Here is a 27768-nt window from a genome sequence, read left to right as displayed (position 1 = left end):
TTCCATATCTTGTAGTATTCTGCCTCGTCCTTATTTTTTTTAATTCCAGAGTCAATCTATCTATTTCAGCACATATCAATATCTTCTTTATCACCTCACCTTCGTCGGGAATTTCTCTGATCTTTCCATTTTGGGGCAAAAGTCATTCTTGCTGCCGTGATAATGTGTACTATTAGATAAATCTCCTCTTTACTATATCTTTCTGTCATAATTCCAAGTAAAAATAATTCCAGTTAATAATCTGTTTCCTGTCCAGTCATCTCCTCTAACCACATTTGAATCTGATGCCCAAACTCCGGAGTTTTCTTACTAGACCACCATGTATGGTAGGTAGTATGTTCCATTTCTTGGGCACATTTCCAACGGTACGGTGACAAGTTTTTATACATTTTAGCCAATCTTGCTGGGTAGAGTGCCTGACGTGCAGATCCGCAGAAGGCAGAGGAGAGGAGAGCAGTGGAAATCTATGGGCCAGTCCTTGGGATGGAAGAGCCACCACTGCTAGTGAAGGCCCACCCAGGCTCTGGGGATAAAAGGCAGGGGGTGGAGATGAATAGATGTGGCAGACCACTATGCGCTTCCCTGTCGGATGGGCTTGTTAGCCTGAGGTAAAAGAGAAACTTTTTCCTGGGGCTGCTGGTGCTCCTAATAAAGGAATAATTGCTTCAACTACAGAGGGTTTGTCATGTTTCAGGATCTGGGTCAGAACAGGGAAGTGTCTGGGAGAGAAAAATTATACCTAGAGATTTGGCACGTGAAGCTCCGTTCTGGCTTTGCTTTACTGTAATCCACTTGACCTTTAGTGAACGATACCTTTCTCAAGGAAGGGAGTCAAGGGTCATTCCCACTTAAAGGTTCAAGATAATCGACAGGATCAATAGTCGAGGCCTTCAAATATCTAGGTTCCATCCTATCACAAGACCTAAAATGGACACCTCACATCCAAAAGGTCATCAAAAAAGCACAACAAAGAATGTTCTGTCTGCGCCAACTCAGGAAGCTCAAACTGCCCAAGGAGCTGCTGATCCAGTTCTAGAGAGGAATGATGGAGTCTGTCATCTGCACCTCTACAACTGTCTGGTTTGGTTCTGCAACCCAACAGGACGGACACAGACTCCAGGGAGGAATTAGGACGGCAGAAAAAACAATGGCTACCAACCTGCCTTCCATGGAGGTCCTGTATCCTGCACGAATCAAAAAGAGGGCTGTGAAAATATCTACAGACCCCTCACATCCTGGACATAAACTGTTTCAACTCCTCCTATCCTCAAAACGACGCTATAGAGCCCTGCACACCAGAACTAGACACAATGACAGTTTTCCCCCCGAAACGCCATCTCTCTGCTAAAGAAATAATTCCCTCAACACTGTCCACTACTATCATTGTTAATCTTCTCACTCCTCCTTATCGCCCATCGCCTCCCACTTGTGACTGTAGGACTGTAACTTTGTTGCTTGAATCCTTACGATTTATATGGACTGTTTCCTAGTATGATTTGATTGCTTATTGTTCTCTATGACTATTATTAAGTGTTGCACCTGATGATTCTTGACTCTTGACGAATGTCTCTTTTCTTTTATGTACACTGAGAGCATTTGCACCAAAGACAAATTCCTTGTGTGTCCGACCACACTTGGCCAATAAAGAATTCTATTCTTTTCTTTTCTTATTCTATTCTATTCTATTCCTAATTCTTATTTCATTTCTACTCTACTCTACTCTATTCTACTCTATTCTACTCTACTCTACTCTACTCTATCTCTATCCTATTCTCTATTCTATTCTCTATTCCTAATTCTTATTTCTATTCTATTCTATTCTATTCTATTCTATTCTATTCTATTCTATTCTATTCTATTCTATTCTATTCTTTTCTATTCTATTCTATTCTATTCTATTCTATTCTATTCTATTCTATTCTATTCTATTCTATTCTATTCTATTCTATTCTATTCTATTCTATTCTATTCTATTCTATTCCTAATTCTTATTTCTATTCTATTCTATTATGATTTGATGGCTTATTCTACCCTATAACTATTATTAAGTATGGTACCTGATGATTCTTGACTCTTGACGAATATATTCTTTCTTTTATGTGCACTGACAGTATTTGCACCAAAGACAAGTTCCTTGGGTGTCCAATCCCACTTGTCCAATAAAGAATTCCATTCCATTCCATTCCATTCCATGAGGCACGGGTGACACGGGCTTACCTTTTAAGCACAGGTGCATGGCTCTTTCCACGAGGATGCTCACAGCGAATGTGTCCTCCAGATCACAGGCCGCAGGTTTGTCCTGGGACACTTTGTCGACGGAAGGATCTGCTTCCGAGCGGACTTCCGACTCCTGCTCTGCTGCCTTCTTCTCTCCTTCAACGCTGCTGCTGCTGCTGCTGTCCTTGTCCTCTTCATGGTTCCCAGACCCTCCACATGGACTAGGAGTCACCGTGATGTGAACGCGCAGCGCGGCTCCCCCCAGGTTGGCAGCATTGCGTCGGAACAAGGGGAAAACACCTGCAACAAGGGGAGGAATTTAGGCTCAGTCGAAATGCAGATCTCGCCCCTCTGGAGAAAAAGCTGCTAGGTTTTCTAAGTTGGCTCCAGGGGCTGTAGAATCGCCCTTCGGTTGAACCAACTTTTACAGGTAGTCCTCAACTTATGACCACCGTTGAGCCCAAAATTTCCACTGCTGAGAAAGGAAGTTGTAAAGGGAGCGTTGCTCTACCTGACCACCTGTCTTGCCACAACCTTCTCACAAGGAGACCCTAAGGCAGAAGCTTGACAAAATACCCAGACACGAATTGAGCAACGTGCTCTATGCGATACAAGGCAGCGAGCCCTCTGCAGATCTGTGTGTTTTGGGGAAACAAAACAGCCACTTCACAAATGCATGGCACAACACAAACCCATCAGGACAAGATTCAGCATCCATCTGCATTTAAAAGACAAAGGCCACACTCTTTTGAAGACATTTGCCCACATTTTGGACAGAGAGGACCATTGGTTTGAAAGAAGAGGGGTCCAAGAGGCCATCTAGATCAAAATTGAGCAGCCCTCCCACAACAGAGGGGGAGGGATATAACATCACCTATCTCCAATCTACAACACAGTCCTTTCAGCAGTTCCAAGAAGGCTTCACGCCCATTTGCACCACTCAGGTGACACTGAGGACATAGATAAACCTCCAGGTGGCCTCAATGACTCGCTAAAAGGATGCAAATGGCTAATTGTCTGCAAGGAATATCAATTCTTCCTCCCCATCCAATCAGAGCTGAAGAAGCTTCTTAGATGAGAAGCGAAACGTCTTCAAAAGATAAACCAGAAAGCCCAGTTGCCTCTTGGGGAAAAAAAAAGCACCTTTGGGACAACCATGATGTGGATGGCTGAAAACAAGCTACTTTCTAAAGCACCCGAAGGCCAGACAAGGAATAATGGATGGAAATGGAAGAAGGAGAGATTCAACCTGGAAATAAGGAGAAGCTTTCTGACAGTGAGAGAACAATCCACCCATGGAACAGAAGTTGCCTTCAGAGGTTGTGGGAGCTTCATCCGTGGAAGTTTTCAAGAAGAGACTGGACTGCCATCGGTCAGAAATGGTGTAGGGCCTCTTGCTTGGGCGGGGGGTTGGACTAGTCCAGGGGTCGCCAACCTTTTGGACCTCAGGGACCACCAAACTCATACTTTGAAATCCCACGGACCAGAGACCCTGGGAAAATCCCCCCAAAAGTCTGCAGGAAAATCCCCCACCCCATTTTCCTACCGATTGATCGTTCTTTATTTGGGATCTCAGGAAACCGTCTCCAGCTCCGTTTTCAGGGGGAGAGAGAGAGAGAGAGACTTTTGGCTCCATGCAAGGAAAACAGCAGAAGCAGCAGAAGTCTTTCTTTCTCTCCCCCAAACTCCACCAGAAATGAGTCTTTGCCGGCGCAGCCTTTTGGAGCAGGAGGCCTTGCAGGGTCCCCAAAGACTCATTTCTGGCGGAGTTTGGGGAAGAGGAAGAAAGACTTTGGCTGCTTTCCTTGCATGCAGCCAAAAGCAGCAGAAGGAATAAGCGGAAAGAAGCAGCTCGATGGCCAGGCCAGGCGTGTGGGGTGAGTGGGGCAAGTTCCCCCCCTCCGCCCTTTCCCCCCTCCCCTCACTACCTCATGTTGTTCACAATGCAAGCAATGCAAGCCTTGCCTTCCTGCAGGCCATGTGGGCGGTGCAGCCTTGTGTTCCCGCGCAGCCTGGATTAATTGCTTTGGGGGGGATATTTCTCTGCAGATCAAAATTTTCTCATGGACCCCCCAGTGGTCCCCGGCCCGCTGACTGGCAACCATTGGACTCGATAACCTACAAGATCCCTTCCAACTCTGACTATTAGAATCTCCAGAGACAGCCCGCTCACCAGCAAAGTCAGTGGGGAAGTCACTTATCAGTGATGTGACTGACTTAACAACTGCCACGATTCACTTAACCACTGTGCCAAGAAAGGTCATGAAAACGGGGCCAAACTCCCCATTTGGGGCTGTAAACCGAGGATTTACCTAAATTTCTGAAAATCAGGCTAGCGACTGTCTCTAAAACCTTTATAAACATACCGCTGACCGTTTTCTTCTTTCGGGAGCTTTCCGCCAGCGGTGCCAGGTCCACGTAGGCTGATCCGATCAAGCGGTCGGTATCGAGCGGTCTTTCCACGTCGCCATCTTTGCCGTAAGCTCGCCACACCTGGAGTTCCAGTTTTTCTTCCCTGAGGTACCAGAATAACGCTGGGCCAGACCGGAGCTCCGTTCGGTTGGGTTTCTTAAACACGACAGTCCCGTGTTTTTCACCTTCGGTTAATTTCGGCCTCCGAAGTGAAGTCCAAGCGGCTTCTTGATCGTAGAGCTTATAGCGCAGGTAGCAATAGACGCTTTTATTTAAGTGTGTTTCTCCTGCGAGGAACAGGCTGTGTAGCGGCAGCCACAGCCGAGGAGTAGCAATAGACACACGGAGCGGTGTCGGAGGGGCCTGGCTTTCACTCTCGCTATCCTCCCACGGATCCTCGGAGTAGGTTTCCTTCCAGTTCCACCCTAAACGGTTGCCAGTCTCTAGGACACGTTCTCGGTCTCCGGGACGAACAAAGGCAACCGAAATCTCCAAACCTCCCACGATGCTCTGCGTGACGTTTGCACACCGTGAGGCCAAGAGATCCTCTGGGAGAATGACGGGGTACCAACCTCTGAGACCTGTGAGGAAACACAAAGAAGTTTTTTGTAAAAAAAATAAATAAAAACAATAAAACCATTCATTTTGCAAAGGCCCTGGTTTGATCCCTCTTTTCAGCCCGGCAATTTCCCAACAGTCTCTTGAATATCCAGGCCCCTTGAAAGAATTTAGAGCAGGGGTCCCCGTACGTGGCAACTTTAAAGGCTTGTGGACTTCAACTCCCAGAATTCATCAGCCATGAAAGCTGGCTGAGGAACTCTGGGAATTGAAGTCCCACAAGTCTTAAAGTTGCCCAGTTTGGAGACCCCTGATTTAGAGGCCAATAAGCGGCTCCCTGAATTGCACTTGGAAGCCGACCGGCATTCCAGGCAGCAGTGATGGCATACAAGCATGCTGACATGTAGCTGTTACTGCTGGCACCGCTGAATTTTAAGGCAGGGGTAGCTTCTGGGTAGTCTTCAAGGGGGGCCCCCATGAAAAGTGCATTGCAGTAATCCAGACATGAGGTGACCAGGGTGTGAGTAAATATTCAAAGGGCCTCCCAATTCAGAAAAGGGAGCAAGCTTGGTCTAGTGGTTGAGGTACCAGGCGAGAGTAGGAGATGGTGAGTTCTAGTCCTGCCTTAGGCATGAAAGCCGGCTGGGTGACTTTGGGCCAATCACCAGGAGACGGTGAGTTCTAGTCCCGCCTTAGGCATGAAAGCTGCTTGGTCACTTTGGACCAATCACCAGGAGATGGTGAGTTCTAGTCCTGCCTTAGGCATGAAATCCAGCTGGCTGGGTGACTTTGGGCCAATCACCAGGAGACGGGGAGTTCTAGTCCTACCTTAGGTGTGAAAGCCGGCTGGCTGGGTGACTTTGGGCCAATCACCAGGAGACGGGGAGTTCTAGTCCTACCTTAGGTGTGAAAGCAGGTTGGGTGACTTTGGTCCAATCACCAGGTGACTGTGAGTTCTAGTCCTGCCTTAGGCATGAAAGCTGGCTGGGAGACTTTGGCCCAGTCCCTCCATCTCAACCCAACCCGCCTCCTGGGTAGTTGTTGTGGGTGAAATAGGAGGAGGAAAGATTTTCGCTGCCCCCAGTTATTTCTAAAAATCCTAAAGGCTGGATGCAAATTGAATAAACAATAATAATAATGAAGGACACACGTGGTGCATTAGGTGAGCATCTGCAAAGACCCTCCTGGCCACAGATGCTGCCTGCTCCAAATTGTGCATCTGGCTTGTGATAAGTGTGTAGAGGCCATAGTGTAATGTGGTGTCTTTACCTGATCTCCGAATCAGCAGATCTCTGGTAGGAACTCGGACGGTTCCCAGCAAGCAATCTTTGAGCGTTTCCCTTGGAGCTGCAAGAGTAAATAATAGTTGTCATCTAAACTTTCCAGCCTCATAATGGGAATTCATCCCCTTGGAAAGTATTGATATTAGAGCAGGGGTCTCCAAACTTGGCTAAAGACTTCAACTCCCAGAATTCCACAATGTCGGGACAGCATTTTGGGCGCTTGGCAACCGGTCTCAATTTATGCCCGTCTTGCAGTCACATGATCATGATTTATGAGGGTTTCGCCAAAAACCGTCATTTATTTCTAGTTCTTCGGGCAAAAATGCTCCATGGCAAACAAGGAGCTGGCTGAACGACTGCCCTGTTTGCTTAAACGACCTGCTGCAAAAGGAGGTCGTAAAATGGACATGGGTCACAGGAGGATTCGTTTTACGACTGTCACAATTTCTGGCCATAATTGGCAGGCTTGGTTATAGCAATAGCAGTAGCACTTAGACTTATATGCCACTTTATAGTGCTTCACAGCCCTCTCTAAGCAGTTTACAGAGTCAGCCTATTTGCCCCCAACAATCTGGGTCCTCATTTTACCCACCTCAGAAGGATGGAAGGCTGAGCCAACCTGGAGTCTGCTGGGATCGAACTGCTGACAGTGGGCAGAGTTAGCCTGCTGTACTACATTCTCAACCACTGTGCCAACATGGAAGGAGGGAGGGAGGGAGGGAGAGAGGGAGGGAGGGAGGGAGAAGGAAGGAAGGAAGGGCAATAGCACTTAGACTTATATACCACTTCCAGTGCTTTTACAGCCCTCTCTAAGTGGTTTACAGAGTCAGCCTCTTGCCCCCAGCAATCTAGGTCCTCATTTTACCAAGCTTGGAAGGACAGAAGGCTGAGTCAACCTTGAGCCTGGTGAGATTTGAACTGCCAAATTGCAATCAGCCGGCAGTCAGCAGACGTAGCCTGCAGTACCGCACTCTGACCACCGCGCCAGTGGTTATGGTTGTAGCTTTGAGGACTATCTGTACTTGTCAGCATAAAATTAAGCTGTTCAACTACAGGTAGTCCTCGATTTACAGTCATTCGTATAGTATAGTATAGTTTACTAGAGTATAGAAGAGAGAACAGAACAGAGTAGAGAATAGAACAGAAAAGAATAGGAAGAATAGAACAGAGAACAGAACAGGAATAGGAAAATAGAATAGAAAAGGAATACAGAATAGAAATAGAATAGAACAGAATAGGAATGCGGAATAGAATAGAATAGAATGAAGAGGGAATAGAATAGAATAGAAATAAGAATTAGGAATAGAGAATAGAATACAATAGAATACAATAGGAGAGAATAGAATGGAATGGAATGGAATGGAATGGAATGGAATAGAATAGAATAGAATAGAATAGAATAGAATAGAACAGAACAGAATAGAATAGAATAGGAAAGAATAGAATAGAATAGAATAGAATAGAATAGAATAGAATAGAATAGAATAGAATGAAGAGGGAATAGAATAGAAATAAGAATTAGGAATAGAGAATAGAATACAATAGAATACAATAGAGAATAGAATAGAATGGAATGAATAGAATAGAATAGAATAGAATAGAATAGAATAGAATATAATAGAATAGAATGAATAGAATAGAATGAATAGAATAGGAAAGAATAGAATAGAATAGAATAGGAGAGAATAGAGATAGAATAGAATAGAATAGAATAGAGAATAGAATAGAATAGAATAGAATAGAAATAAGAATTAGAATAGAGAAGAGAAGAGAAGAGAGAACAGGAATATAGAATAGAAATATAGAATAGAAATACATAGAATAGAATAGTAGAGAACAGAACAGAGCAGAACAGGAATATCTCAATCAGGTGAAGGGAAGTTGTTTTGCAAAAGCACCACAACGTTCACAACCGAAGATGCATCGATGAAGCAATGCCCCCCCACCCCACCCCGCCAGCCTTTAGGGGTAGTTGTGCAGTTTGACAAGCGGCCCCGTTCATTTGTGGCACCTGAGTTCAGGGGCTGGTGGTAGAGGTGGAAGACGACCTCCGACCGCTGCAAGAGTTCCCCAAGGCAGCAGGCTTCCCCGCTGCTCCTCTGAACCACGAGGTGGCAGGGCAGCTCCACGTGATGCTCGAAGGTGGGGCAGAAGGAGCGAGCCACGGTCCGTGTCCTGCGCTGCTCGGCCCCAGGAAAGAAGGGGAGGTGTATCGACACGTAGGTGTTGAGGCCGATTTCGGCACTGTATTGGAACGGAGGATGCTTTTCGGCAAGGGCCCTAAGCGACGAGAAGAAAATATTTATCTTTGTATGATTTATTCACACAGGTTAGTCCTTGACTTACAGTAATTTTTGTAGTGACCATTCGAAGTGGCAATGGTCGTAAAAAATGAGACTTATTCCTCTATAGAGGAATGATGGAGTCTGTCATCTGCACCTCTATCACTGTCTGGTTTGCAACCCAGCAGGACAGACACAGACTTCAGAGGGTAGTTAGGACTGCAGAAAAAGTAATTACTACCAACCTGCCTTCCATGGAGGACCTGTATACTGCACGAGTCAAAAAGAGGGCTGTGAAAATATCTACAGACCCCTCACATCCCAAACTGTTTCAACTCCTTCAACAGATACAAACTGTTTCAACTCCTTCCCTCAAAACGACGCTATAGAGCCCTGCACACCACAACAACTAGACACAAGGGGAGTTTTTCCCCCCGAAATGCCATCTCTCTGCTAAACCACTAATTCCCTCAACACTGTTCAACTCTTTACAAAGTCTGCACTACTATCACTATTAACCTTTTCATCACTCCTTATCACCCATCCCTTCCCACTTGTGACTGTAGGACTGTAACTTTGTCGCTTGTATCCTCACGATTTATATGGACTGTTTCCTAGTATGATTTGATGGCTTCTTGTACCCTATGACTATTAGTAAGTGTTTGTACCTGATGATTCTTGACTCTTGATGAATGTATCGTCTCTTTTATGGACACTGAGAGCATTTGCACCAAGACAAATTCCTTGTGTGTCCTATCACACTTGGCCAATAAAGAATTGAATTCTCTTCTCTTCTCTTCTCTTCTCTTCTCTTCCCTTCCCTTCTCTTCTCTTCTCTTCTCTTCCCTTCCCTTCCCTTCCCTTCCCTTCCCTTCTATCCTTCCCTTTTCTTTCCTATCCTATCCTACCAAGTGTCTTCCCTTACCTGAGGACTGAAGATGGAGCTCTCCTGAACTGCCGATTCTTGGCATGACAGGGTAGGGATGTGTCCCATTGGAGAATATACATCCAGGGGGTGGGGGAAGACCAGGGTCAAGGGGGAAATGCAACGATGTGTCTCAGAGTTGGCTGCACCCAGGTAACGCAGACATGGTCACTCCTAATAAATCATTTTTTTAAAACTCTTGAGAGAGGTGGCTACAGATTCACGATTCGAAGGGGGGTGGATTGTGGGAGCCCTGACAGCCAGCCGACTCTGAGACACATCGTTCATCTCACCCTTGACCCTGGTCTTCCTCCCACCCCCTGGATGTATAGTCTCCAATGGGACACATCCATAGCCTAGAGTCATCAATTATTACTCTCCAGTAATAATCTTGCGTGCCAGAAGCTTCAGTCGCCTAGAAATCATCAATGGAAAACATTTAAGGAATGCACTACTTCCCGCACTACTCCCTTCCTGCTGGCAACTTTAGAAGACCAGAGAAATATTTTTGAGTTGACAGAACGGTAGTTAAGTCGAGGACGAGCTGTATGGAGCTTTCGCTTCCTTCTCACCTGGCTGCCGCTTGCAAGCCAGACGCTGCGTGGATTTGGACGGAGATGGGAACGGTCTGAGCTTCTAGGGTGCTTACGGTGATTTTCAAGCTGCGTCGGTATTTTACGCTCACTTGGAACAAACCTGGGGAGAAAGGAAGAGGGAGAGAAGAAGGCGGGTTCAACTTTCAGGTGCTAAATACAGCTGGGTCCTCGGCTTACGACCACCGCGGAGCCCAAAATTGATGTGGTTAAGTGAAATGTTTGATCAGTGACTTCTGTCCCTTATTTGGGGGCTTTCTCTCCACGGCGGGCTGCGAATGAATCAGGGTGGTGGTTAAGGGAGCAATACGGTCGTTAAGTGAAATCTGGCTTCTCCGCTGACTTTGCTTGCCGGAAGGCCACAAAAGGGGATCACGGGAGGCTGCAACCGTCATAAATACGAGGCAGTTGCCGAGCATCTGAATGTCGATCATGTTACCTTGGGGATGCTGCGACGGCCGTAAGTGTGAAAAACGGTTATAAGTCACTTTTCCAATCCCATTGTAACTTGGAAAGGTCACTGAATGAACTGCTATAAGTACAGAATAACAAGGTTGAAAGGGATCCTGGAGGTCTTCTAGTCCAACCCCTTGCTCAAGCAGGAGACCCTAGACCAGTGTTGGCAAACCTTTTTCTTGTGATGTGCCAAGAGTGTGCATGCGCGTGACGGCACCCACAATGCAATGCGCCCTGCCCCCCCCGGGCATGCGCGTGCAATGCCACCCCTGCCCCCTTACCTGCACTTATCTGGAATGGTATAGTTCAGTGATGGCGAACCTTTTTGTTGTGGTGTGCCGAAAGCGCGCGTGCGTGCCAGCACCGACAATGCAATGTGCCCCGTTCCCCGAGCATGCGCACACAACACCCCTACCTCCTTACCTGTACGCGCATGCATGCAGACTGTTTCCTAGTATGATTTGATTGCTTATTGCATACTATGACCATCATTAAGTGTTGCACCGTATGATTCTTGACTCTTGATGAATGTATCGTCTCTTTTATGTACACTGAGAGCATTTGCACCAAGACAAATTCCTTGTGTGTCCAATCACACTTGGACAATAAAAAAGCTATTCTCTTCTCTTCTATTCTCTCTTCCCTTCTCTCTTCTCTTCTCTTCTCTTCTCTTCTCTTCTCTATTCTATTCTCTATCTTTTCTATCCTATCCTATCCTATCCTATCCTATCCTATCCTATCCTAGATGAATGTCTCTTTTCTTTTATGTACACTGAGAGCATTTGCACCAAGACAAAGTCCTTGTATGTCCTATTACACTTGGCCAATACAGAATTCTATTCTGTTCTGTTCTGTTCTGTTCTATTCTATTCCTATTCTCTTCTGTTCTATGCTACCAGGTGTCTTCCCTTACCTGAGGACTGAGGGTGGAGCTCTCCTGAGCTGCTGATTCTTGGCATGACAGGCAGGTGAAAAGTCTGGATCCCCACTTCCTGACGGTGCTGCATGGTGACCATGGCGCAGAGGCGCGAGAGGGGCAAGCTCGCCCTGGCAACCATCTGATCTCGGACATTCGGGTAGTAGTACCTGCGGAAGAGATGGCACCAAAACGGTTGCAATGCTACAGTTCAGCCGGAGAAAACAAGAGACAGCAAATGTGGACAGGAAACTAAGCTCCTTGGTCAAGGGCAAAGCACAGTGAGAAATTAACTAATAGGATATTTGAGGCTTTGGGGTCCTCGGTGCTCTCTGAGCTGGGTGGTTTTCTTGCAGACGTCTCATGACCCAGCTAGGTAACATTGTCACTGGTAGAAGGGAGTGGGGTTTGTGGGGAGGAGGAGGAGGAGGAGGAGGAGGAGGAGGGGAGGAGGGGAGGAGGGAGGGGGGGGAGGGGGGAGAGGAGAACACTTTGGGGTCCTTGGTGCTCTCTGAGCTGGGTGGTTTTCTTGCAGCGCTCATGACCCAGCTAGGTAACCTTGAAGGAGTGCTCTCTGAGCTGGGTGGTTTTCTTGTCAGGCTAGGTAACATTGTCACTGGTAGAAGGGAGTGGGGTTTGTGGGGGGAGGAGGAGGAGGAGGAGGAGGAGGGAGGAGAACGACTTTGGGGTCCTCGGTGCTCTCTGAGCTGGGTGGTTTTCTTGCAGACATTTCATGACCCAACTAGGTAACACTATCAGTGCTAGAAGGGAGTAGGGTTTGCAAAGAGGAGGAGGGGAGGAGGAGGAGGGAGGAGGAGGAGGAGGAGGAGGAGGAGGAGGAGGGAGGAGGAGGAGGAGGAGGAGAAGAGCAAGGAGGAAGGAGAGGAGAAGGAGAGGAGAGGAGAAGGAGAAGAAGAAGAAGAAGAAGAAGAAGAAGAAGAAGAAGAAGAAGAAGAAGAAGAAGAAGAAGAAGAAGAAGAAGAGAGAAGAAGAAGAAGAGAAGGAGAAGAGGAGAAGGAGGAGGAAGGAGGAGGAGAAGAAGGAAGGAGAAGGAGAAGGAAGGAGAAGGAGAAGAAGAAGAAGAAGAAAGAAGAAGAAGAAGAAGAAGAAGAAGAAGAAGAGAAGAAGAGGAGAAGAGGGAGAAGAAGGAGAAGAGAGAAGAAGAAGAAGAAGAAGAAGAAGAAGAAGAAGAAGAAGAAGAAGAAGAAGAAGAAGAAGAAGAAGAAGAAGAAGAAGAAGAAGAAGAAGAATGGAGTCTTGGCGCTCTCTAAGCTTGGTGGTTTCTTTGAGGATGTTTCATGACCCAACTATGGAACATCATCAGTGCTAAAAGGGAGTGGGGTTTATGGAGGAGAAGGAGGAGGAGGTGGAGGAGGAAGAGGAAGCGGAGGAGAACTGTGTGGTCCTTGATGCTCTCTGAGCTGGGTTGTTTTCTGGCAGAAGTTTCATGAGCCAACTAGGTAACATCATCAATGCTAGAAAGGTACCAGCAAGCCCCACTCTCAGTCGCACTGATGTTCTCTAATTGGCTCCTGAAACATCTGCCAGAAAACAACCCAGCTCAGAGAACACCAAGGATCTCAGAATCATCCTCTTCCTCCCCACTCCACTTTAGAGGACTAATTAAAAGATCTGGAGGGATTTAGCCTACACAAAAAAGACAATTGTGGGGGAAGATAGGACAAGAATCTGGGGACTGGCTACATTTGTCTGTTATCTGCACCTCTATCACTGTCTGGTTGGTTTCTGCAACCCAAAAGGACAGACACAGACTCCAGAGAGGAATTGGGACTGCAGAAAAAAACAAGGGCTACCAACCTGCCTTCCATGGAGGATCTGTATATACTGCAGGAGTCCAAAAGAGGGCTGTGGAAATATCTACAGACCCCTCACATCCCGGACATAAACTGTTTCAACTCCTACCCTCAAAACGACGCTATAGAGCACTGCACACCAGAACAACTAGACACAAGGGGAGTTTTTCCCCAACGCCATCCCTCTGCTAAACAAATAATTCCTTCAACACTGTTCAACTATTACGAAGTCTGCACTACTAGTACTGTTAATCGTTTCATCACTCCTTATCACCCATCCCCTCCCACTTGTGATTGTAACTTTGTCGCTTGCATTCTTACAATTTATATTGACTGTTTCCTAGTAGGACTTGATTGCTTATTGCATCCTATGACCATCATTAAGTGTTGCACCGTATGATTCTTGACTCTTGACAAATGTATCTTTTCTTTTATGTACACTGAGAGCATTTGCACCAAGACACATTCCTTGTGTGTCCAATCACACTTCACCAATAAAGAATTCTATTCTATTCTATTCTATTCTATTCTATTCTATTCTATTCTATTCTATTCTATTCTATTCTATTCTTATTCTATTCCTAATTCTATTCTATTCTATTCTATTCTATTCTATTCTATTCTATTCTATTCTATTCTATTCTATTCTATTCTATTCTATTCTATTCTGATTTGATGGCTTATTGTACCCTCTGACTATCATTAAGTGTTGTACCTGATGATTCTTGACTCGACAAATGTATCTTTTCTTTTATGTCTACTGAGAGCATTTGCACCAAGACGAATTCCTTGTGTCCAATCACACTTGGCCAATAAAGAATTCTATTCTATTCCTATTCCTATTCTATCCCATTTGATAATTCTATTCTATTCCAGTTTTCTATTCTATTCTATTCTATTCTATTCTATTCTATTCTATTCTATTCGAGTGTCCCAACATCCTAGGCACCATGAGATGCAGAGAGAGAGAGAGAGAGTGAGAGAGAGAGAGAGGGAGGGAGGGAGGGAGAGAGAGAGGGAGGGAAGAAGGGAGGGAGAGGGAAAGAGAGAGAGGGAGGGAAGGAGGGAGGGAGGGAGAGAGAAGGAGGGAGGGAGGGAGGGAGGGGAGGGAGGGAGGGAGGGAGAGAGAGAGAGAAAACCTGGCCGAATCCTGGGAGTGGGTTGCGTGAGAGGGACATACCTGCACCAGATTTCGAAATGAATCCCTCCTCCTTCTCCCGCTAAGCTCTGGGCCGAGAAAGCCCTGAGTAGCAGCCGCTGAACCGGGACGTCAGCTGGGACCAGCAGAGAGTGATGGTGCTCATCGCGGAAGGTGGGATCGGGGACGCACAAAGCGGTGGCGGTGCGGAAAGCCTTCAACTCAAGGCCTGAGGGAGGAAATAAAACTCCGTTACTCTCGTTACCGCTACTGACCAAGGAGTATAGAGGGACCAGGGGGAAGCCTCTTTGGAAGGGGCTTTTCCTACCGACTCACCCTCCTCGCTTAACTCTGCATTACGGAGCGCCTCGGGTTCTGATTTCTGAACTGGGAAGTGGTACTGGACGTAACAGTCCGCTTCTCCCCAGACGGTGGTCTGGAGGGGCGTTAGGCCTTGGACCCCTTCAACGTGGACCTCAAAGGTATGTTCCACCAGGCCTTCCTTCTCCCTGCTTGACAGCTGAAGGAGGCAAGGAAGAAGAAGGGAGAGAAAGAAGGGAAGGAAGGACAGGTGGGATATATACTGCAGGCATGAACTAGACCAGCGGTGGCTAACGTTTTTGGGCTCCTCTGCCGAAAATTGGGTGCGTGCTTGCACGTTCGCGCTCGCGGGCCAGCACCCAGAAGGCAATGCGTGTCCCCCACCCCACCCCTATGCATGCACATGCAATCCCTACCCACCCATGCCCTCTTGCCTGCACTGTGCCTCACAGCGGTTTTTCAGCCGGTTTGAGGCCTTTTTCGGGCTCCTAGAGGCTTGAGGAAGGTTTCTGCAGGCCGAGGCCGAAAACTAGGCCCGTTTCGTCACTTCAGGTATTTCCAGAAAAACAGGAAATGACGAAATGGGCCTAGTTTTCAGCCTGCAGAGGCCTTCCTCAAGCCTTTGAGAGGCCAAAAAAGGCCTCAAACCGGCCAAAAATCAGCTGTGAGGCGCACGCATGCACAGTGAGGTAAGTTTGCCTGCAGCTCGCATGCCGGCATCTACGTGCCATCTGTGGGACGCGTGCCATAGGTTTGCTATCACGGAACTAGACTTAGTCTCAGAGAAGCAACACATAAGATGATGCGCCTACAAATTCTACAACCTGTAGACAGGCAGCCCTCGCCTTAACAACCCCAAATTCGGCCCAAAATGTATGTTGTTAAGTGAGATGTTTGTTAAGTGCGTTTTGTCCCATTTTTACGGCCTTTGTTGCTGCAGTGGTGCAGTGAAATCACTGCAGTTGTTAAGTTCGTAATACGGTCGTTAAGCGAAACTGACTTGGCTTGTCCAAAGGTCGGAAGAGAAGATCGCGTAACTGCAGGACGCTGATACTGTCGTAAGTGTGAAAAAATGGTCCTAAGTCACTTTTTTTTTCAGTGCCATTGTAACCATGAATGGTCACTAAATGAACAGTTGTAAGTTGAGGACTACCGGTGTATTTTTTCCCATTTGGTGGTACATTCTTCAACACTGGGTCTCTAAGAAAACGGCTTGACTTACAACCATGTAAGAAAACGGGTGGTCCTTGACTTACAACCATGACAGTTCCGCTGCTAAGCGAGGCAGTCGTTTGGTGAGTTCTGCCCCATTGTACGATCTTTCTTCGCTCCAGAGTTGTTAAGGGGAATCAATGCCGTTCTTAAGTGAGTCACATGGCTGTTAAGTGGAATCTGATTTTCCCCATTTATTTATTTATTTTTTTTGTCAATTGCGATTATAAGATAACAGGTATAAATAAAAACATAGTTATGAATACATGGATACATATAAGAAAAATAAAAGAAACAATAGGACGGGACATAGGCATGTTGGTGCGCTTATGCAACGCCCCCAGACCTCTTAGGAAAGGGGTGAGGTCAACAGTAGACAGTCTAAGGTTAAAGTTTTTGGGGTTTGGGGAAGAAACTACAGAGTCGGGTAGAGTATTCCAGACATTGACCACTCTATTGCTGAAGTCGTATTTCCTGCAATCAAGTTTGGTGCGGCTAACCTTGAGTTTGTATCTATTGTGTGCTCTTGTGTTGTTATGGTTGAAGCTGAAGTATTCATTTGCAGGTAAGTCATTGCAATGTATAACTTTATGTACTATACTTTGATTTTGCTTGTCCGAAGGTCGCAAAAGGGGAACCATGTCAGGGTATATTCATGAACTGCAATAGAGCGTAGGAACAAGGTCAGCTAACGAGAGCTGAGTTGAGGGCTGAACCGTAAAGGGAGAATCTGGGCATGACTCAGCTCTAAAGTGGAAGAGAAATCTGGAACCTTCAAGATTGGCCAATATGTATCCAAATTTAAGCCCTCTCTGTTGGAAATGTCAACAAGCAAGGGGTACCTTCTTCCACGCTTGCTGGCTTTGCCCGAAGAGTAAAAAAAGTCTTGGGGAAAAAAATACGAATAGGGATAAGAGAAATCACAAATATTCAATTAGAACTCAAGGCTGAATTTTTTGTTGTTGGGAATAATAAAAGGTGAAATCGCAAAAGAAGTAAAATATGTAATCTTACATATAGTCATGGCAGCAAGGATAGCACTAGCTCAATGTTGGTAGAGTGATGCCAATGGATAACTTCATAATCCAGAAGATCTACGACTGCATGGAAATGGATAAACTCAGCCAAATAGTTAAAAGATAAGGAAGACTCAAAATATTATACAAGTTGGGAAAACTGGTATAATTGGATGAAGGATAGAAACCAGTGAGTAAACAGTTAGGGGAGGGAAAATAGAAAGAGGTTAGGATAGGAGTATTTACCAGATAGAGGAAGCAAGTATTGGAAAATTGTTTGATAAGAACTCACCGTCTAAGCAATTAGAAATATTTATGTCTTTATGTTTATTGGTTATGTATATCTTTTTGGTTTCGTATTTTATGAAATGTTTTGTACCATGTATACATTTTTTAATGTTTAATAAAGTTTATTTTAATTAAAAAGGAGAAAAGAAACTAACTTGCTTGCTTGCCTGCTGAACTAAAGTGAAACTGATGTCTGTTTCTGAGCTCCTGAGTGGTTGTTCTGCTCGGAACCTGTAACACGTCTGCTTCTGTTTTGAGTTGGCCCCATGTTGGAGAAATCCACAACTGGTATTGTAAAATTTGCTTTATGTGTTTATAAAGAAGTTAAATGAAGCCTCAGCTGTCTGAGTTTACTTTTCTGGCACTGAATTTACGCTGCATAACTCTGAACAGGACCACGTGACCCCGGGACACTGGGACCGTCGTAAATACGAGCCAGTCGATGAGCATCTGAATTTTGATCACGTGACCCTGGGGAGGCTGCAACGGTCGTAAGTGTGAAAAAGGATCATAAGTCCCTTTTATCAATGGTGCTGTAACTTCGAACAGTCACTAAACTTGTACATAAAATTGCTGACAGAGCAAGCCCCAAGTTAGTATATAAACAGACAGCAAACCCCCCTCCCTTCTAGCACTGATGATGTTCCCTAGTTGGGTCATGAAACATCTGCAAGAAAATGACTAAGCTCAGAGAGCGCTAAAGGACCCCATAGTTGTCTTCCTTCTCTTCCACCTCCTCCTCCTCCTCCTCACAACAAACCCTTCCAGCACTGATGATATTACCTAGTTGGGTCATGAAAGAACTGCCAAGCTCAAGAGAGCACCAAGGACCCCACAGTCCTCCTCCTCCAACTCCATCCCCTTCTAGCACTGATGAAGTTCCCTAGTTGGGTCATGAAACATCTGCAAGAAAAACCCCAAGCTCAAGAGAGCACCAAGGACCCCACAGTCCTCCTCCTGCTCCTCCTCCACAAACCCCATCCCCTTGGCACTGATAATGTTACCTAGTTTGGTCACGAAATGTCTGCAAGAAAACCCCTCAAAGCTTTGACACGCATGTCGTAAGTTATCCTAATCATCCCTGGATTAGAACTAGCACGACTCAAGTTCAAGAACTCTCAGTCAAAGACCTATTGTGATGACCCAAGGTGCAACAAAGCAACAAAGTCACAAAAACAGGTGAAGTCCCTTTAATTCCTTCAACTTGGCTTCAAAGGCCCAATTATCATTGACTGGAGAAAAAAAACTCCCCCACAAACAGTTACGAAAAGGAGGAAATGCCGGTCCAAACTCAAAATACATATAAATTATAAATAGAAAAAAACAACACAAACCACACTGAAGCAGTTAAGGAGACAAGGCAGGATAAGGGCTTGAAGACGTACACAGATATCGAAATACACACACTGGGAAGGACTCCAGAACTCAGATAAGAACTGTAAATTATTTCACGCTTTGCTTCCAGCACTGGGCCATGCGCAGTTTGTCCGTTTAAACAGTCCTCCCAGCTGCAGCCCATGAAGGGGATCAGGGCCCTTTCCTCCCCCATAGACCACACCATTCATGTTTCTCCCTTATCCGCTCCTCCCTGCATGCACTAGGATGAAGAGGGGATGGGCCTGGGTCTTTCTCTGACTGCCCAGCTGGACTGTGCCCTTCCCCAGTTTCCTCCACAACCTCTGGAACCACACTCCCACTCCGTCAGCTGTTCCTCCTTTCCCTCGGAGTCAGACTCCAACAAGGGCATGACACCTATTCTTTTTTTCTAACTGATAAAAAAAAATGGTTCCTGAGCCGTTTGAATCTTTGGGAGAAATAAAGATAAACACACAGGTCCCATGGGTGGCCCCCAAAAGAGCAACCCCCCCCCCCGGTGTAATAATGATGTGGACGCACCTCAGGGGAGGGTGCAGGGAGAGGATCCAGGGCATGCAGTGGGCGCAGCACAGCCGGAGATGCCGGCCCTTCATCCTTCTTGACCCTCTGCAGTGCCAACACCTGGTCAGCCGATCCCATGGCTAAGATGGTCTTCAGGCTGCCGTTCTTTTGGCCGGAGAAGACGTCAACCACCGGCATGGGGCCGTCCACGGCCAGCACTGGATACTGAGCCTGGAGCAGCAGGCTGGAAACCTTGGGGTCTCTGCAGGGGGAAAAGAGGCAGATGTCAGGGTTGGGAGGGATGCCCTAATTAATTCATGAGCCTCGAGCCAAGTTTCAAAAGGAATCAGCACATTTCCCAAGTAGTACAGTTGGCTCTGCCCTATGTAATTTACTCTTCACCTATGACCCTGTTTCTCCCCTCCTCCCAGGGTGTGTCATAAATCACACTCTCCAACGAAGCTACTGCCCACCTATGACCCTGTTTCTCCCCTCCTCCCAGGGTGTGTCATAAATCACACTCTCCAACGAAGCTACTGCCCACCTATGACCTTGTTTCCCCCTCCTCCCAGGGTGTGCATAATCGCACTCTTCAATGAAGCTACTGCCCACCTATGACCCTGTTTCTCTCCTCCCAGGTGTGTCATAAATTACACTCTTCAATGAAGCTACTGCCCACCTATGACCCTGTTTCTCCCCTCCTCCCAGGGTGTGTCATAAATTACACTCTCCAACGAAGCTACTGCCCACCTATGACCCTGTTTCTCCCCTCCTCCCAGGGTGTGTCATAAATTCTTCAATGAAGCTACTTCTCCTCCTCCCAGGGTGTGTCATAAATCACACTCTCAAGCTACTGCCCACCTATGACCCTGTTTCTCCCCTCCTCCCAGGGTGTGTCATAAATCACACTCTCCAACGAAGCTACTGCCCACCTATGACCCTGTTTCCCCCTCCTCCCAGGGTGTGTCATAAATCGCATTCTCTTCAATGAAGCTACTGCCCACCTATGACCCTGTTTCTCCCCTCCTCCCAGGGTGTGTCATAAATTACACTCTCCAACGAAGCTACTGCCCACCTATGGCCCTGTTTCCCCCCCTCCTCCCAGGGTGTGCTTCTGATCATAGCAACGAACTGCTCCATCAGATCTCCCCCCCTCCTTCTTATGGCAACTCAAGAGCAAGCCAGGAATGCTTTACGAGTTGACAGCAGAAGCCATGAGTAGGCCTGGCTTGCCATATTTCTCTACATGTAGTCCTCGACGTATGACGATAATGGAGCCCGAAATTTCTACAGTTCCTAAGCAAGGTAAGTGAACTTTGCTCCATTTAACGACCTTTCTTGCCCCGGTTGTTAAGTAAATCATGGCCATTGTTAAGTTAGTGAGCTGGCTGTTAAGTGAATCTGGTGTCAGGACTCCAACAAATCCACCCCCATTCAAATCATAAGTCTCTATCCGCATCGCAGAGAAAAGAAAATTGATTTATTAGAAGTGGCCATGTTGGTGTTAGCTGGATGCAGCCGATAGTCAAATATATCATTCATTTCCCCCTTGACCCTGGTCTTCCCTCCACCCTCTGGATGTGTATTCTCCAATGGGACACATCCATAGCCTAGAGTCATCCATCATGCTCTCCAGTAATATTTTTGCGCTCCGACAACTTTGGGCTGACAGGGTGATTATCTAGGCACTTAAGGAATGCACTGTTTTCCCCCACTCCCTTTTTCTGGCGGCTAAAAAGACGAAAGGAGTATTTTTTTAGTTGACATCTGGCTCCCCACATTGACTTTGTTTGGTGAGGAGTTGACATCTGGCTCCCCACATTGACTTTGTTTGGTGAGGAGGTCGCAAATGGAGAACCCGTGACCCCTGGGACACTGCAATTGTCATAAATGTAAGTCAGCTGCCAACGGTCTGAATTTTGATCACATGGCCTTGGGGATCCTGAAATGGCTGTAAGTGTAAAAAAGGGTCGTATCACTTTTTTCATCAAGGGCTACCTGACCAGGTATTCATGATTACCTGTAGATAAATATTTGTATTTATGATGTATTTATGACAGGCAATCCTCAACTTACAAAAGTTCATTGAGTGACCGATCAAAGTTAGAAGGCCACTGAAAAAAAAGCGACTTATGGCCATTTTTCACACTTATGACCATTGCAGCATTCCCCGGGGTCACATGATTTGCTAACATGTTACTACCCTGTTTCTCCAACAATATGGCCTCCCCCAATAGCAAGTCCCAGCATGTTTTATAGGCATGAAATGAAATTAAGCCCCTCCCCCAAATTAAGGCCTATATTAAAACATGTGAAATGGGGGAATGGTGGGGGCTTGCCATTAGGAAGTACTTTTGTTGCACACCCGGATATGGTGCTGCCTGCGTTGATCCCAATACGAAGTGCCCCACCAACGCCGAGGTCAACATCCAAGCCATCGCTGCCCGCCTGCTCAAGATGCAAGGGGGGAAATTAAGTCACCCCCAAAAAGATGGCCTAGCCATTTTTTCGGGGCTCAAAAAAAATAAGACCCGGCCTTATTATATGAGAAACACAGTATTAACTTAGCAGCTGAAGCGGTTCACTTAAGAATGCATCAAGAAAAGTTGTCAAAACGGAGCAAAACTCAACTTTTTCACTTAGGCGACCTATAATTTGGGCTCCCCTATGGCCGTTGAGGGCTCCCTGCAGGTAGGAAAGCAAAGGCAGCTTCTTACTTGAACGAAACGTAGAACTGATGGAGGGGAAGCTTGGCCAGTCCCAGCAGTCGGTCCCCTCCGGGGCTGAGCACCTTATTCCACACCTCGATCACCATGACGTTGTTCTTCAGCCGCTCCAAATGTTTCGACGTCAACGCAACCGGAGTGATCTGGAGGGAGGACGGGGCCGTTAGTGGAGCAGCTGACCGATTCCCCGAAGGAAGGCGAGGCAAGGCCGCCGTTATCATTCTGCCTAGGAACCTTCTCAGCTTTTAAATCGAGGGGCGACGAAGATCCTATGACGATCACTAAGTACCTTCTATCTTATGAGCCTGGATGAATGTGTTTTTTAATGTATTTTTATGTACCCTGAGAGCTTCTGCACCGAAGACAAATTCCTTGTGTGTTGGATCACACTTAGCCAATAAAAGAATTCTATTCTGTTCTGTTCTATTCTTAATTCTTTATTCTATTCTTTATTCTGATATTCTATTCTATTCTATTCTGTTCTCTTCTATTCCTGATTCTCTTCTAATTTCCTATTCCTATTCCTAATTCTAATTCTATTCTATTCTATTCCTAATTCTTATTTCTATCCTATTCTGTTCTGTTCCTATTCTATTCCTGATTCTCTTCTCTTCTAATTTTCTATTCTGTCCTGTCCTGTCCTATTCTATTCTAGTCCTAATTCCTATATTCCTAATTCCTAATTCCTAATTCCTATTCTATTCTATTCTATTCTATTCTATTCTATTCTATTCTATTCTATTCTATTCTATTCTATTCCATTCCATTCCATTCTAATTACCTTACGGTTGAAAAAATATATGGGTAAATAGCAATAGCACTTAGACTTATATTCTATTCCTAATTCCCATATTATTCTATTCTATTCTATTCCTATTCCTGATTTTCTTCTCTTCTAATTTTCTATTCTATTCTATATTCCTCCTCTCCTCCTCCTCTCCTCTCCTCTCCTCTCCTCTCCTTCTATTCTATTCATTCTATTCTATTCTATTCTATTCTATTCTATTCCATTCTATTCATTACCTTACAGTTGAAAAAAATATATGGGTAAATAGTAATAGCCCTTAGACTTATATACCGCTTCACAGTGCTTTCCAGCGCTCTCTAAGCGGTTTACAGAGTCAGCCTCTTGTCTTCCCAACAATCTGGCTCCTCATTTTTACCCACCTCAGAAGGATGGAAGGCTGAGTCGACCTGGAGCCTGGTAGGATTTGAACTTGCCAAACTGCAGGCAGCTGGCTGCAGCAGTAGTAGCTTGGAGGACTGCCAAGCAGGACGGGGACCACAATTTCCACTGCTAGGTGAGGGAGGTGCCAAGTGAGTCACGCGCAATTTTACCACCTTTTTCCCCCCATCGTGATTGTTGAGAGAATCACAGCAGTTATTACATGTGGTCAATAAGCAAATCCGGTTTCCCTCGCTGACTGTGCTTGTTTGGAAGCCGGAAAAGATGGCAAGAAAGGCCGTAAAACTTGGGGTGACCCACTTAAGCGTCATCCTTTAGCAATGGAAACTCGGCTCCGGGGTGTCATCGTAAGTCGAGGACTACCTGTACGAAACATAGTTGAGAGGCTAATTTGAATGATTGAAGGTGTGAGGAGCCCTTGAGGCTCTCTGAGCTGGGTTGTTTCCTGGCAGACGTTTCATGACCCAACTAGGTAACATCATCAGTTCCGGAAGGGACTCGGGGTTGTGGAATGGAGGGATGACGATGATGGGGAGGAGGAGGAGGAGGAGGAGGAGGAGGAGGAGGAGGAGAACTGTGGAGTACTTGCTGCTTTCTGAGCTGGGTTGTTTCCTTGCAGAAGTTTCAATACCAAACTATGGAACATTATCAGTGCTAGAAAGGGGTGGAAGGAGGTGGGCAGGAGGAGGAACAGGAGGAGGAACAGGACTGTGCAGTCCTCGGTGTTCTGCTCTCTGAGCGTGGTTGTTTTCTTGCAGACGTTTCATGACCCGACTAGGTAACATCATCAGTTCCAGAAGGGACTCAGGGTTGGGTCGAGGAAGGAGGGGGAAGAGGAGGCATCAGGACTCAAGTCCTTTTCCTTTCCCTCTTTCTTCCTTCTCTCCTCTTTGCCCCTCCGCAAATGCCGCTTTCTTCCAACACTGATGATGTTACCTACAATGGTTGGGTCATGAAACGTCTGCCAGAAAACACCCAAATTGAGAGAGCACCAAGGACCCCACAGTCCTCTTCCTCCTCCCCTTTCTGCTCCTCCTCTCCCACCTCAACCCCTCCGCCCTTCTAACACTGATGACGTTACCTAGTTGGGTCATGGAATGTCTGCGAGAAAATAACCCCAATCAGAGAACACCGGGGACCCCTCATATCAACCCTGAGTTATTGTGAGGGGTTACCCAAGTTTCTCTCTATTTGAGCCAAATTACCCACTGATGACAATAGCCGCTAATGACTTTTCCGTTTATCCCTCGGTGGTTTATGTCCCATCTTCCTTCTGCTACTCTCTCCGCCTCCCTTCCATTTTGCCCCACAACATTAGCGGGTTGCTTGCGACTTGCCCAGAAGTGGCCTTCAGCAGGTTCTGACCAGTTCTGGAGAACCGGTGCGCGGAAATTTTGAGTAGTTTGGAGAACCGGCCAATCCCGCCTCTGTTCTGGCCCCGCCAACCCCATCTCTTCTCTGCCTCCCATCGAGTCCCAGATGATCGGCCGGCTCTTCTTTGGTTGCCCTGCCCAGGAGAACGGAGCTGGAAAGCAGGTTAGTGGGGGTGGAGAGGGAAGGGGATTTTGCAGTATAGCCTTCCCCTGCCACGCCCACCAAGCCACGCCCACAGAACACCACGCCCAAGCCACGCCCACAGCTGATCGGCTGGGTCTCCTTGGGTTGCCCTGCACAGGAGAACGGAGCTGGAAAGCAGGTTAGTGGGGTGGAGAGGGAAGGGGATTTTGCAGTATATCCTTCCCCTGCCACGCCCACCAAGCCACGCCCACAGAACACCATGCCCAAGCCACGCCCACAGCTGATCGGCTGGGTCTCCTTGGGTTGCCCTGCACAGGAGAACGGAGCTGGAAAGCAGGTTAGTGGGGGTGGAGAGGGAAGGGGATTTTGCAGTATAGCCTTCCCCTGCCACGCCCACCAAGCCACGCCCACAGAACACCACGCCCAAGCCACGCCCACAGCTGATCGGCTGGGTCTCCTTGGGTTGCCCTGCACAGGAGAACGGAGCTGGAAAGGTTAGTGGGGGTGGAGAGGAAGGGGATTTTGCAGTATAGCCTTCCCCTGCCACGCCCACCAAGCCACGCCCACAGAACACCATAACCCCAATCAGAGAACACCGGGGACCCCTCATATCAACCCTGAGTTATGTGTGTGTGTGTGTGGGGGGGTTTACCCCAAGTTTCTCTCTATCTGGGCCAAATTACCCACTGGATGACAATAGCCGCTAATGACTTTTCCGTTTATCCCTCGGTGGTTTATGTCCCATCTTCCTTCTGCTACTCTCTCCGCCTCCCTTCCATTTTGCCCCACAACATTAGCGGTTGCTTGCGACTTGCCCAGAAGTGGCCTTCAGCAGGTTCTGACCAGTTCTGGAGAACCGGTAGCGGAAATTTTGAGTAGTTTGGAGAACTGGCCAATCCTGCCTCTGTTCTGGCCCCGCCAACCCCATCTCTTCTCTGCCTCCCATCGAGTCCCAGATGATCGGCTGGCTCTTCTTGGGTTGCCCTGCCCAGGAGAATGGAGCTGGAAAGCAGGTTAGTGGGGGTGGAGAGGGAAGGGGGATTTTGCAGTATAGCCTTCCCCTGCCACGCCCACCAAGCCACGCCCACAGAACACCACGCCCAAGCCACGCCCACAGCTGATCGGCTGGGTCTCCTTGGGTTGCCCTGCACAGGAGAACGGAGCTGGAAAGCAGGTTAGTGGGGGTGGAGAGGGAAGGGGATTTTGCAGTATATCCTTCCCCTGCCACGCCCACCAAGCCACGCCCACAGCACCACGCCCACCACGCCCACAGCTGGGTCGGCTGGGTCCTTTGCTTGCCCTGCACAGGAGAACGGAGCTGGAAAGCAGGTTAGTGGGGGGTGGAGAGGGAATGGGGATTTTGCAGTATGTCCTTCCCCTGCCACGCCCACCAAGCCACGCCCACAGAACACCATGCCCAAGCCACGCCCACAGCTGATCGGCTGGGTCTCCTTTGCTTGCCCTGCACAGGAGAACGGAGCTGGAAAGCAGGTTTAGCGGGGTGGGGAGGAAGGGGAATTTTACAATATCCTTCCCCTGCCACACCCACCAAGCCACGCCGACAGAACTGGTAGTTAAAAAAAAATTGTTGGAATCCCACCACTTGGACTTGCCTGGGAAAAATGGAAGGTGGGTCGCAAGGTGCCCCAGGCGATGGGGGACCTCGTGGCTTCTTCGGTGCTGAAGAGCTTGCAGATTAAATACAGGTTGCAAGAGCTGTCCGGCCCGCCGTTGGGAGGAGGAGCGACCTGCCCCTCCGAGACCATCAGAAGGACGTGGAGCAGCATCCCTTCCTCTTCCGAGGAGTCACTCATCTGGGTCAGGAGGTTGCGGGAGACGGGCCGGGGGACCAGCGGCCGAGCCCCATCCTTGGGGGACGTCTGAAAAGCGGAAGGCAAGGGAGCTTCGCTTCTCACTGGGGCTTTGCAGGGGCTTTGAGGGCTTCTGGTGGAACAGGGGCTCCTGTCAGCCTCCTGAAAAATGGTGCCCTGGCCCCTGACGGAGCCGACGGCGGCTCTCGGGGACACGCTGCTCGCTTTGAGGTTGGAGACGTCTTTGCTAGCAGCTGCAAGCTCCACGGATACCTGTCACAGGAAGGTAGAAAAATTACATCGATAGGATGATGGACACTTGTTACCACCCAACTTCTTTTTTTTTTATTTAATTTTATTTTATTTATACATTTTTTGTCTTCTGTAAAATAAAATAAGTGCTTATGTACCCCAATGTCTGTAAAATGGGAGCTATTGCCAGATCCCAAAGACATTTTAAATGAAAAGGCTGAGCTCAAAACAAGACAAGAATTGAATGAACAAGGGTTGGAAATGCATTGGTGTTCGTATACGCAAATACAATCAAGGTATGAAAAAGACATTAAAGCCGAAGGGGTTTACAAGGAGTTGACGGAACTGAATAAGATATTAGCAGGAATGGAAGATAAGCTGATTAAAAGATTATATGGTTATTTATTAGGTGTTAAACTAGAAGAAGAAGAAGTTAAAGAAACAATGATAGCATGGGCAATTTTTTTGGGATATGCTATAGAGTTAGATAAATGGCAGAAATTATGGAATAGAAACTATAAATTCACAATATCAATAACATATAAAGAAAATTTGTATAAGATATTTTATAGATGGCACTTTGCACCAGCAAAATTAGCAAAAAGGTTTAAAGACAAATCAGCTAAATGCTGGAAGTGTCATCAAACACCGGGAACATAGTACCATATGTAGTGGTCTTGTATAGAAGCTAAAAGATATTGGACAAAAATGCACACATGGTTGAAAAAAATGATAAAACAAGACAAAGATTTGAAACCTGAAATATTTTTATTAGGAATGATACCGGAAGGTTACAGTAAGGAACAAACATATTTAATCATACACATGTATTAACAGCAGCTAGAATTGTATTTGCTCAGAATTGGAAAAGTGATAAGATACCGACAGACGGAAAAGTAATTGAGAAAATATTTGAATGTGCAAAAATGAATAAGTTAATGTTGGTAATCAAAGAAAACGAAGAAA

At 46.8% G+C, this 27768-nt stretch overlaps 1 protein-coding gene across 1 annotated transcript in view; it reads right to left on the bottom strand.

Annotated features, from left to right (window-relative positions):
• Window positions 1-27768, bottom strand: part of C2CD3 (C2 domain containing 3 centriole elongation regulator) — a 90237-nt gene that overhangs the window by 35043 nt on the left and 27426 nt on the right. The window contains exons 14-24 of the mRNA XM_087965947.1: window positions 26353-26823; window positions 22027-22178; window positions 19328-19571; window positions 14931-15114; window positions 14637-14823; window positions 11640-11812; window positions 10250-10373; window positions 8482-8750; window positions 6457-6534; window positions 4584-5210; window positions 2218-2517 (exon numbers count right to left, since the gene is read on the bottom strand). Coding sequence (XP_087822073.1) covers window positions 2218-2517; window positions 4584-5210; window positions 6457-6534; window positions 8482-8750; window positions 10250-10373; window positions 11640-11812; window positions 14637-14823; window positions 14931-15114; window positions 19328-19571; window positions 22027-22178; window positions 26353-26823 — 2809 coding nt within the window. The remainder of the gene's footprint in view (window positions 1-2217; window positions 2518-4583; window positions 5211-6456; window positions 6535-8481; window positions 8751-10249; window positions 10374-11639; window positions 11813-14636; window positions 14824-14930; window positions 15115-19327; window positions 19572-22026; window positions 22179-26352; window positions 26824-27768) is intronic.

The sequence above is a fragment of the Notechis scutatus genome, chromosome 5 (assembly GCF_049901735.1).
Source record: "Notechis scutatus isolate UNSWTSFEM ecotype Mainland chromosome 5, rNotScu1.2, whole genome shotgun sequence".
In the NCBI taxonomy this organism is placed as follows: domain Eukaryota; kingdom Metazoa; phylum Chordata; class Lepidosauria; order Squamata; family Elapidae; genus Notechis; species Notechis scutatus.
The sequence above is the reverse complement of the archived record's forward strand: the minus strand, read 5'-3'. Positions and strand labels throughout refer to the sequence as shown.